This window comes from Trifolium pratense, linkage group LG6 (genome assembly GCF_020283565.1).
Source record: "Trifolium pratense cultivar HEN17-A07 linkage group LG6, ARS_RC_1.1, whole genome shotgun sequence".
Classification (NCBI taxonomy): domain Eukaryota; kingdom Viridiplantae; phylum Streptophyta; class Magnoliopsida; order Fabales; family Fabaceae; genus Trifolium; species Trifolium pratense.
The window spans coordinates 41239519-41251863 of NC_060064.1; the positions used below are offsets into that span (position 1 = coordinate 41239519).

Below are 12345 nucleotides of genomic sequence, written 5' to 3' on the forward strand. Positions count from 1 at the left end.
GATTTGAAACTGGTTATGGACTTGACAAATTAGGTAGCAAGGGACAGTACAAAAACAAGATTTTTTGTCCCTCACTAAACCACGGGACAACTTTTTGTCCACAGTACAACTATAAAAAATACGAAAATACCCATTTTATTTTCGAATATAAAAATATTATCGTCATATATCTCTCCGGTACAGTTTTGTCATGTCCTATATTATCTTATTTTGTCATGTACTGTTCTGTTCAGTTCTTGCTATTTTACGAATCAAACGCACCCATAATCTTTAACTTTTCTTTAAAATTATATATTTATAATTATATGAATTAAAAAAAAATGGAACACCGAAGTTATAATTTGCACAGGGCACCCAATATCTCAGGGACGGCTTTGTCTCCAACTGGGTATTTCCTAAGAAAGATTTAATTAACTCTGGAGATTTGGACATCCTTGATCTTGAAGCTATGAATATGATTAGTTCATTACCATCAGAAATGTTTGATTCGTTTCCAAATTTGCATACTTTTATTATTTCTCACAACCAAATTGATGGAAATCTACCCGAGGGTCTAAGGAAATCAGCAGTGAGCATTTTACGGCTTAACAACCAGTAGGGGATCTGGTTTTAGAGGTACAATTAACGTTATATTCTCCATGTGTAATTTGTCTCAAGCGTGGATTCACAATAACAGCTTCACGGGTCGAATTCCTAACATGTCCAATTGTACTAATTTGTCTAATTTGCAGCTTCACTTAAATCAATTATTTGGTTTGATTGCACATTCTTTACTCGCTCTATCTAGCTTGAGCATCATAACTTTGGGCGACAATTGGTTTCAAGGACCCATACCTGAGTTTCACAAGGGTGTTAAAGCAACTTTGGAACCAAATTACTTTTGTCAACGCGATGTTGGACCTTGTGATCCCCAAATTATGATTTTGCTCGAAATTTTTAAAGCTTTTGGGCCTCCTTCTTTTTCTTCAGAGGGAATAATACTTGTAAGGGAAGATTGACTTTGTGTGAAAGTGGGAAGATTGTGAGCATTGATTTTGGGGATCAGGCATTGTCGATAAATTCAACGGGAACTATCTCTCTAGCATTTTCCAAGTTAACAAATTTTAGGAGTATCAATTTTTTTTTAACTTAGCGTGTGCATATGTGCGTGCGTGCACTCGCGTGTGCGTGCATGCATGCGTATCTGTTTAAATGAATAAATTAAATAATAATTATTATAATTAAATTTTAAAATAAATTTAAGACTCTTATGATCTTGATAGTGAAATCTATTTGAAGAATTAAATGTTATTAGAGAGAATTTAACAATTGAATGTATAATCTTTAACTTTTCTTTAAAATTATATATTTATAATTATATGAATTAAAAATAATGGGACACCAAAGTTATAATTTGCACAGGGCACCCAAAATCTCAGGGACGACTTTGTCTCCAACTGGGTATTTCCTATGAAAGATTTAATTAACTCTGGAGATTTGGACATCCTTGATCTCGAAGCTACGAATATGATTAGTTTATTACCATCAGAAATGTTTGATTCGTTTCCAAATTTGCATACTTTTATTATTTCTCACAACCAAATTGATGGAAATCTACCCGAGTCTATAAGAAAATCAACAGTGAGCATTTTACGGCTTAACAACCAGTGGGGATCTGGGTTTCGAGGTACAATTAACATTATATCCTCCATGGGTAATTTGTCTCAAGTGTGTCACAATAACAGCTTCACGGGTCGAATTCCTAACATGTCCAATCGTACTAATTTGTCTAATTTGCAGCTTCACTCAAATAAATTATTTGGTTTGATCACACCTTCTTTACTCGCTCTATCTAGCTTGAGCATCATCTCTTTAGGCGACAATTGGTTTCAAGGACCCATACCTGAGTTTCACAAGGGTGTTAAAACAACTTTGGAACCAAATTACTTTTGTCAGAGCGATGTTGGACCTTGTGATCCCCAAATTATGATTTTTCTCGAAATTTTTAAAGCTTTTGGGCCTCATTCTTTTTTCTTCACCGGGAATAATACTTGTAATTGTAAGGGAAGATTGACTTTGTGTGAAAGAGGGAAAATTGTGAGCATTGTCGGGCATTGTCGGCAAATTCAACATAAACTATTTCTCCAGCATTTTCCAAGTTAACAAATTTAGTGAACTCGACTCTTTCTGGCAATAATTTCACATGTTCAATACCATACGGTCTTACAACTTTGCCTCAACTCCAGAATCTTGATGTTTCTAATAATAATTTATCGGGAGTGATTCCCAAATTTTTATCAAAGGTTAAGTTAAGTATCACATGCAATTCTTTTCTTGTCCAAAATATGTCTAGACAAGGCGGAGGTGAAAATGCAATTACTCCAAGCATGGCCGTCCCTGAAATTTTTGGTGCCCTATGCAAGTTATAATTTTGGTACCCCCATTTTTTTTAAAGTCATTTAAAAATAATTGTGAAAGAAAGTTAAAGATTATATTTTCAATTGTTAGAATCTCTCTGATAACTTTTAATTCTTCAAATGAATTTCTCTATTTTAAAATTTAATTTAATAATTATTTAATTTATTTATTTTTAACAAATGAACGCACGCGCGCGTGATTGCACGCACACACATAAACACACACTAAGTAAAAATAATGGTGACCCTAAAATTGTGGTGTCTTGTGCGGTCGCTCCTCTCAAACACCATTTGGAAGACTGGAACCCTCTGACTCCAGGTGATGGTCAAACTGGAGGTTCATCTAAATCAAACCTTATATATATATATATATATATATATATATATATATAGGGGGCTGCTAACTTAGACCAAGTTGGGTCTAAGTTAGCAAGGTGCACCTTTTCAGTTGGACAAAAATACTCATTCTTTTTAATTAATTAACCAAATTACCATCAATGGACGCGGATCCAGTGTCGCGCGCGTACCGCAGGACCATGGTTACAAACCGTTGATTTCCATCAGACAGCCAAGATCTGATCTCATCAAGACTGTCTGATCAATCAGACAGCCCAGATCATCCGAATCCATCAGATTCCAGCGCGTGCACCACACTGGATTACACCCTGGAGAGAGAAGAATCTACTTTTTAAAAGCAGGACACGTGTCGCTGTCTGATCGGCTGGGCGTGATTTTTTTCCATTTAATACTTTGAACTCAATTATTTCGTTGTAAACTAATTTTTTTTTTTTTTATACCAAAATTCATAATTTTTTTTCTCTACAAATAGAGACTTGGTTCGTTTGATTTGGACACAGAAAAAAAAACCCAATTTTTCACTACCTTAATCTTATTTTTCACTACCTTACATCAACTCACTGAAACCATTCTACCAGCAAAAGGGTTTCAGATTACAACTCTCTGAAACCATTGTACCAGATAAATGGTTTCAGAAGCAAACACAATTAATAAATTACTCACTAAAACCATTCTACCAGTAAAATGGTTTCAGAATACAACTATGTGCAACCATTCTACAAGCTAAATGGTTTCAGAAGCAAATAACTAATAATCAACTTACTGAAACGATTCTACCAGCAAAATGGTTTCAGATTACAACTCTCTGAAACCATTGTACCAGATAAATGGTTTCAGAAGCAAACACAATTAATAAATTACTCATTGAAATCATTCTACCAGTAAAATGGTTTCAGAAGCAAACACTAGTTTTTAATTACCGTTTTATCTCATTTAATTAACTAAAAATAGTTTCAGGTCTCCAAAAATTTCATAAAATATACCAAAAGTTCCAGAATATTATCTACTATTTTCCTGGTATAATGGTTTCAGTGAGTTGGTTGAGTGGTGCGTGTTAAATTACAACACACAAGTAACGTATTTAGTAGACAAAAAATGAGATTAAGGTTGTGAAAAATTGCATTTTTTTTTCGGTGTCCAAATCAAACGAACCAAGTCTCTATTTGTAGAAAAAAAAAAATTATGAATTTTGGTATAAAAAAATAAAAAATAAAAAATTAATTTACAACGAAATAATTGAGTTCAAAGTATTAAATGAACAAAAATCACGTCCAGCCAACCATTGTGTGACACGTGTCCTACTTTTAAAAAGCAAATTTTTCTCTCTCCAGGGTGTAATCAAGTGTGGCGCACGCGCTGGAATCTGATGGATCAGGATGATCTGGGCTGTCGGATTGATCAGACAGTCTTGATGAGATTAGATCTTGGCTGTCTGATGGAAATCAACGGTCTGTAACCATGGTCCTTTGGTACGCGCGCGACACTGGATCCGCCTCTATTAATGGGTATTTTGGTTAATTAATTAAAAAGAATGGGTATTTTGGTCTAATTGAAAAGGTGCACCTTGCTAACTTAGACCTAACTAGGGTCTAAGTTAGAAAACCCCATATATATATATATAACTTACATGCATTTCCATACATGCATTTCTTAATTTTCCACTCATAAAGAGGTGGTTATTTGTGTTTTTTCATTTTGAAAAAATAAAAGAAAATTATTTTTTAATAAAAAAAAATTATCTCTGTGTGAGAGGAAAAGTAAGAAATGCATGTATGGAAATGCATGTAAGTTTTGTCCTATTTCAAATTGTTTTGTTTTGTTACTTTGGCCATGTGCAAGTCATGGCCAAAGGCTATAAAAGCAAATTTCTTAATGTTTGTGGTTTTTATTGTAACACTTTGTTCCAAATTGTAATTGGCATTGCAAGAGGACCAGCGTACTTGCATCAAGGATGTAGTTCAATAATTCTGCATCTTGATATCAAACCCAAAACATTCTTTTGTATGAAGATTTTTGTCCAAAAATATCTGATTTTGGACTTGCTAAAATATGTCAAAGGAATGATAGTATTGTGTCAATACCAGGAACAAGAGGAACTATAGGATATATGGCACCAAAAATATTTAGTAGAGCATTTGGTGGAGTTTCTCACAAGTCAGATGTATACAGTTATGACATGTTGATTCTTGAAAAGATTGGAGGAAGAAAAAACTATGACACCGGAGGATTATGTGCTTCTGAAATGTACTTTTCAGATTGGATTTATAAGGATCTTGAGTAAGGTAACAATACTCGTTTAAATTGCTCGACAATTTCAGAAGAAGAAAACGATCTGGTAAGAAAGATTACTCTGGTAAGCTTATGGTGCATTCAAACGAATCCATCAGATAGACGATAGATGAATAAAGTAATTGAAATGTTGCAAGGACCACTTTCTTCATTGCCATTTCCTCCAAAAGCCGCCCGTCTTATTTTCTCCGAAAAGGCCACCACTACAAGCCTCACATATCCGATTGGTGTGTGACAAGTTCAATTACAGTAGAAAAATAATTAAATTGTGTAACTGTTTCTGGGATACAATTCTGCAAATCATTTTGATGCACTTCAAAATCATTTTTATATAATTGCAGTGGCTAAATTACTGGCAGTCTGGCACTATAAACTACTGCATATCATATAATGTTGGTATTTGAGTACTACTTTGCATATCCTTTGGTTAAGCTTCAAAACCTGTTCATTTATATTTATAGTTGTTAATTTCTAACTACTAATGACTTTGAAGATCTTAGTTATATTCTGCGTTTCAAAAATTATTTACTATAATAACTTTAGGACTTTAAGAACTTGTAAATTTAATAAATGGGTAAATATAAGATAAAAATTATAGTAATTACTACATCAAGAAAATTAGCAGCAAAGTATGTGGTACAAAAATTCTAAGTTATTGTATGAGTAAGAGCACATTCAATTTCTTCCAATGAGCGACCCTTTGTTTCCACAACATTAGTAGCTATGTACAAGACAGCAAGGAGACACACAGTTGAGAACCCCAAATATACAGTGCTGATACCAATCTTGTTTACAGCACTCAAGAAATAGAGCCCTATCATGAAGTTCGAAATCTGATAACAAAAGTTCAATTTTGCACATTTCATAATTTTCAGCTTTGGAGTTTTGGAGTTTCAAAGTTTATAGAAAGATAAAAGAATAACATGTAATATTATATTCCAAAGTAAAATCACTAACCCAATGTGTGCCTAATGACAAAGAAATGGCTTTTGCTCTGATTCTTGATGCAAATATTTCTGGTAGAAGAAGGGCAGGCACAGGACCAGCTCCAAGAGAGAAGGATAATACATAACTGCTTGAAATTCATATGCCACCAAAGTTAAATGAGAAATGAAAATAAAAAATGAAATCAATTTTACAAAAATTAAATGACTTACAGGACAGTCCCGAGGACTGCAAGGATGCCCGAGTATGGTGCAAGGACTTTCCAACTAAAAGACACGGATAGAAGCAACATAGAAGCAGCCTGCAAAACACAGAAAAATAAGGTAGTTTGTTTTACATAAAGAATCATAATCAAAGGCTCAAACACCTATTGCTATAAGCCTTCAACAAATGAGAATTAAAATTATTATTACCATCCCACTAAAGCTAGTGATAAGGAGACTTTTCCTTCCTTTTTTGTCCATCAAGAACGAAGCAATAACAGTGCCTGCACCAGAATCAAACACCAGGACAAATGTATAAATTATAATGTTTGTCCACATTTCATAGTTCATACTAATTCTTAAAATTTGGATTGTGTCGAATTTAACCTACAAAATTGACTTGTAAGTTGAAGGATGTTTCCCACTTGTGAACATATTTTCCGGCTATACCTCATCTAATGTGGGACTCTGAACACACCTCTCATGTGTCGAGAACTGAACATATTGAGGATGGTCCAATATCTGGTGCCTGGACGGATATTAGATAGACTCTAGACTATCTTAAACTTTGAATTGGGGTTAACTCAAGTACTCAACCCTACAACATTGGCTTTGTAAGGATGAGTTACGCCCCACATAAAAACCTAATATAGTATATTAAATCTTATTGATTCGGGTCACCGACCATATTATCCACGCACCAAGCCTAATTGTGTATTGTTGGGTATGTGGGGGTGTATTGGGAAAAATCTATGTCCCGAATTGAAAACAGATAAGGCCTGAAAAGAACATATAAAGAGTGGCATATTTCACCTTAAAAGCTAATTTTGTAGAGCTGAGACAGTAAATCTAAACTTTAAGACTAATCAATTTTTAGAATGAAAAGTACTAACCAAAAACATTTGATGCACCAACCAGCGCACTTGCTGCAACATCTGAAGCAATCCCAGCACTGCGAAAGACAGAAGTTGAATAATAAACCACTGCATTTATTCCAGCCAATTGTTGGAACAAGAAAAGTGCTGCGCCAACGCTGACAACTGCAACAGCGAATATTTTGAGTTCAAATCCACTCCATTTATTTATCCTCCATTTTCCTCCAGTGTTTCTCTTGATGATGACATGTGGTAATAAAATTTTTTAATGGGTGGGATTAAAAACCAGAGAAATGCTTTGAACTAACAACAACCCATGGAATGATTACTCTCCTCTTCTCACTCTCAGTATCCCAGTACCGTCGGATCACCACCATTACAAAGCTCCGCCGCCGCCACCGCTTGTGTACACTTGGTCTTCTTTTTCTCAAATTCACTATTTTGGATAACAACATCGGCGAGTAATAACGACATTCAAAGAAAAGACATTCAAAGAATACAATTCACCACCATGGCCGCCACCACCACCACCTGTGTATTCTTGGTCTTCTTCTTTTTTTAGCAATAACGGCATTCAAAGAAACGACATCGGCGACGGCGATTCAAAAAGATTTGTTTAATAAAATAAAATTTTAAAAAAATCGATTCAGTTCATTCCCTTCCTCTTCTTCACCATAGTAATAATCTCCGTTCATCTATAACCCAATGCCGCCCAAAACCACCCACTGTTTGGCCTTGCATCAGCCCCTCTTCCTCTCACAGCAACTCGCCCCTCTTCCTCTCACAGCAACTCGCCCCATCACCCTCTCATCACTGCAAAATCAGATTTAATCAGTGAATATTTTCTGCAAACTCAACAAAAATTACAATTTTGGAAATCAATAATAGCATGACAAAGAATAATAGCGGTGGCATTGGGCTGGTTCGTGGCAGTGGGATAGAGCTGGACGGCGGTGGCAAGAAGGTGAAGTAACAGAACGACGAGGGTTGTTGGTTGGTGTTAGTTCACGAAGTTTCTCTGTAACTTTTAAGTTTTTAATCACATCCATTGAAATTTTGTATTGCCACGTGTCATTCATCAAGAGAAAAACTGGAGGGAAATGGAGGATAAAGAAATGGAGTGGATCTGGACTCGAATATTTTAGAGAAATAATGCTACAACAATTCATTCAGCATTGATGATTTCAGAACAAACCAAAATGAAATTTAGTAGTGAAACTAAATAAGAAAATTAAGTAAGTATAATTATGACCAAGCCTTCAAAAGCTGAAGGTGAATCTATAGTTAACTGATGAAGATATTATTAGCAGTTTTCTGCTGCTAAAATTATGCTTAAATACACTACAAACCTTTTCTACAATTAATAATCAAACATGGAATCAGTCTTGACTTAAACTTTAGAATACCTTTCCAATATCGTCTACTAAACAGTTGAAACCATCCTGCTTCAGATTCAGAAGAACCTTGACTTGCAGCTGCCAAGTCCTGCATAACCGAACCAGCTATTTCTTTTCCATATAATGTTTTAATAGCCTTTTCAGCTTCAGAGATTTTCCCTTGCTGTAAAAGAAGAAGAAATGTAATTTTCTCAGAAAATTATTGCAATTTCACTAAACTTCTAGTGATATACTTCGAAGGAAATGCATTATATACACACATACACATCTGTTCAGTTGTATTAAGTTTACACAAAATGATAACCTGATAAAGCCACCGGGGACTCTCTGGAGAAATTGCCATTCCAAGAGCTAACAGAATAGATGGAACTACTGCAATTCCAAACATTGTGCGCCACCTGATAATTAAACGAAGATCAGACGAGGTAGAGGAGAATGCCAATTAACATTCATGCATTCACAAGGCCATTGGCATGAAACTAACTTAGAATTCTGCTGTTACCAGAGTTAAAAAAAATGTTTAAAATAACTTTCAGCCACCAAAGAGATTGCTGGTTTCAATTCACACACAAGCTTCACATTTGTTCCACAAATTCACATGTGTGTTCTACAAATTCATAATGGAAAACATGCATGCCCTCTAGTTTAAATTTGACCTATGAAGAAATAAACAGGTGACAAAAATAAGCAATTCAATACTACATACCACGTCGGATTTCCTTCCAGAGGCAAACCGGCCACTAGTGCTGCAAGAATCCCAATACATATAAAAAGTTGATTAACAGATCCAAGTGCGCCACGGATTTCAGTTGGAGAAATCTGTCCATTAGAACAAGTCACCATAAGCCTGAGGTCCATATAAAATATGTAAGCATGATCACAAACGTTAAAATAATTTATAAAGGCACAACCTCAGATATGTACAGTGGTACTATTGCAGACGCAACGCCAATTCCTATACCAGCTAACGAGCGGCCAATGATCATTGTTTGAACACTTTGAGCCGTAGCACTGTAAATGAATTAAATTTAAAACATCCGGTATCAAATGTACATTAGAGATCAATTCTTGTATTAAGGACAATTGACAGACCAAAGAAATCCTCCAATTGCTAGAGGGATTGCATCCAACTGAAAAGTCCTGGTTCGACCAAATTTGTCAGCCAATGCTCCACCAGTAAAAGAACCGACAGTAGCACCGGCAAGTAACATGCTGACAATCCATCCTGTTCATGGATATAAATCTCATGAAAATCTAGAGCATATTCAAGTAAAACAAGTACTTTGAGATGTATCGTATAAAGATCACTGGCATACAGTTTTTTCATTCACAGTCAAAAAGAAACAAATAAACTTACTGAAACACCATGCCATAAAACTGAAGTTTGTTCCTACTTAATACTACATCTGGTCCCTATTATAAGAAAAACTTTGGTACACTTTTTGGTCCTTATTTTAAGAAAAAGAAACTCATTTCAATTCAAAGTGCATTAATTGTTATAATTGTTCTATACCCTATTTAATGTGAAATATTTTTCGTAGAAACTCACATAGTAAATATACAATATTTAATGCTAGGGGTATATTTGGAATAACAATTTAATTTTGTAACATTAAATAAGATCCTTGGCCTTTGTATTCTTTATATGTTAGGGACCAGAGGGAGTATAAAAGTATCAATAACAAACATAAAATACATGTTTACATGTATGCTGAAAATCTCTTTGTTACACACTACAAGATATAAAACATTAGATCTAATAAGAAAGAGTTGAGTCAAAAAAATAAATAAGAAGAAAAAAACCTTGAAGCACAGTGTTTTGAGCGATTCCAAGATCCTTGGCAAGGTACTCAAGAGCCCCATTTACCACCCTACACCAAACAGGGCATTATCAGAGTTTCCCACCTAAGAAGTAAATCAGCAGTACAATAGATGAAATTCAACATAAGACATAAAGAAGTTGCTTATGTCATTCAATTAACTTAGATGACAGTGTAATGAAAAGGATATAGTGCATTATAAGTCCATTAATCTTCAAACTATACAAAGATGAAATTCATACCCAAGATGATAACCAAATAAAAATGCACCCAGGCAAGCAACACCAACATATGGAAAAACAGTTCCAGAAAGTCTTCCAGGAGCTTTATTGGAGATAAGATCCTCAACATCTTCATCTGCAACACAGTGTTACTCGGTAATATTTGAGGGAAACAAACACATTCGTACCATACACATGACATTAACAGTCATCAATAGATATTAAAAAAGAGCAAGCTGTAAAAGATAAATAAAATCAACTTAAACATGGTACACTAGTAGGGTATTCTTAAAAGAAAAGTATTTTATTTTGTGTTACGGTTTTGAAGGGAAGAGTGCCCTGGTAATCTGGTGTTCGGCCAAGAGGTAAGTAAAGTTTGGCCAGAATTGTTCCTCCCAGGACTCGAACTCGGATACTCCTAAATAATTTTCCCTAGGGGGAGTTCATTAACCAATCTAGTCCAATCACATGGTTTTAAAAAAGAAAAGTATTGACAACACACTCTAATGCCTTTATCAACACTCCCTCTATAGTTAGGTAAAATTCATGTAGGTTCCACCATTTTGAGAATAGGTCCCGCTAAATAGGGAATGAAATCCACATGGTTTGACCTATGCGAAGTCACCCGATAATAGAGAAAATATTTGAAAGAATGTGGCAACGACACTTCCCTTCTTAAACATTACATATCGTGTGGTTGTTGGTGCAGTGGTGATCGTCTAGCTTTATAATCCAAAATGACCGAGTTCAAATCCCAGTTTGGGAGAATGTATAGCAAGACAAATGCCTCCCCCTCCCCTTAAATAAATAATAATATTATACCTTCCAATTTTTATTTTTTTAAGACCCAGTATCCGGCCTAAGGACAGACTAATCCGAGAGACACCGATGGCGGCGGGAGGTGCCCATTTAAAGCCTTCACTCTGTATGGACTGGCTCAACACAGGAAGTGGCACTGGGAGAATTCGAACTTGAGACCTTGAGAAGAGCAAACTCCAAGGTCCTAAGCCTTCACCACCAGGCCAACGCATGTGAGTTTAAATTGCAACAATGATGAAATTAACCACTAACTAACATATCAACAACAGTGTCAACCAATGATCATCAGCATTCTCCTAAAGTAAACATGAATGCACATTTACATTAACATTTACATTTACATTTACACATGGAAAACAAAAGCAGAACATTAATATCAATAGAAAACATAGGTGCAATTCAACAAAAAAAAAAAGAACAAAAAAAAAAGTTAAAATTAAAAAATTATTCACTAAGAATGTTAATCAATTTGACACAAATGTTAATCTAAATTTCATCATAAATTGCGGTACAAACATTGTCTAAAGACAAAAAAAAACGTAACTAATAAATCTAGGCATGAATAAAAAAAGTGAACAGGGGATGAAGTAAACAACAAATGAAAGTGATGAGGAAGAGAACACAAACCAGAAGGTTGAAATCTGAGGGGTCTAGGCTTAACCGTAGAACCAAAAATGATACCAAAACTCCTTCCTCTGTTACTAGTCAGCTCGGTTTCCATGATAGCTGGATCAGACCTCAAACCGAAGCAGCTGCTCATCACTCTCTTCTGCTTCTGATTCTGATTCTGATTTCACCCTTTGATTCTTCAACGCCAAAAGTTGACACATGCATAACTGATCTAAAACTTCAATACCAATAAGTCAAAGCATATAGTAGTAAGATTTATGTTGCGAAATTTTTTAAGGGAATCGTTAAGAAATTTTTGGGTCAAAATGTTTACTGTACAAAGTAAAACGAGACTGGATTTAACTGTCTGTTTTAACACGAAACGCAGTAACCGACCCAACTGGGTTTTTTCTT

The 12345-nt window shown here is 35.1% G+C and overlaps 1 protein-coding gene and 1 pseudogene across 1 annotated transcript; one reads left to right on the forward strand and one right to left on the reverse strand.

The window, feature by feature from the left end:
• Window positions 1-698: 698 nt before the first annotated feature.
• LOC123892285 lies at window positions 699-5446 on the forward strand (annotated as a pseudogene).
• A 142-nt stretch (window positions 5447-5588) lies between these two features.
• Window positions 5589-12345, reverse strand: LOC123891313 (plastidic glucose transporter 4-like). The gene is made up of 13 exons (XM_045941149.1): window positions 11950-12345; window positions 10525-10639; window positions 10266-10333; window positions 9555-9687; window positions 9374-9473; window positions 9169-9281; window positions 8767-8860; window positions 8472-8625; window positions 7084-7230; window positions 6401-6474; window positions 6200-6288; window positions 6000-6114; window positions 5589-5875 (listed from the first exon to the last, which is right to left on the reverse strand). The coding sequence occupies exons 1-13, from the start codon at window positions 12080-12082 to the stop codon at window positions 5690-5692; spliced, it is 1521 nt and encodes a 506-aa protein (XP_045797105.1). The 5' UTR covers window positions 12083-12345; the 3' UTR covers window positions 5589-5689.

Bases quoted from the DNA above. Each gene is read 5' to 3' on its own strand.
- LOC123891313 (XM_045941149.1), bottom strand. From the start codon at position 12,082: ATGAGCAGCTGCTTCGGTTTGAGGTCTGATCCAGCTATCATGGAAACC. The intron at 9,474-9,554 runs GTCTGTCAATTG...ATTCATTTACAG, and splicing joins GCAATTGGAGGATTTCTTTG to TGCTACGGCTCAAAGTGTTC. The intron at 5,876-5,999 runs GTTAGTGATTTT...TTTTGTTATCAG, and splicing joins TGTCATTAGGCACACATTGG to ATTTCGAACTTCATGATAGG.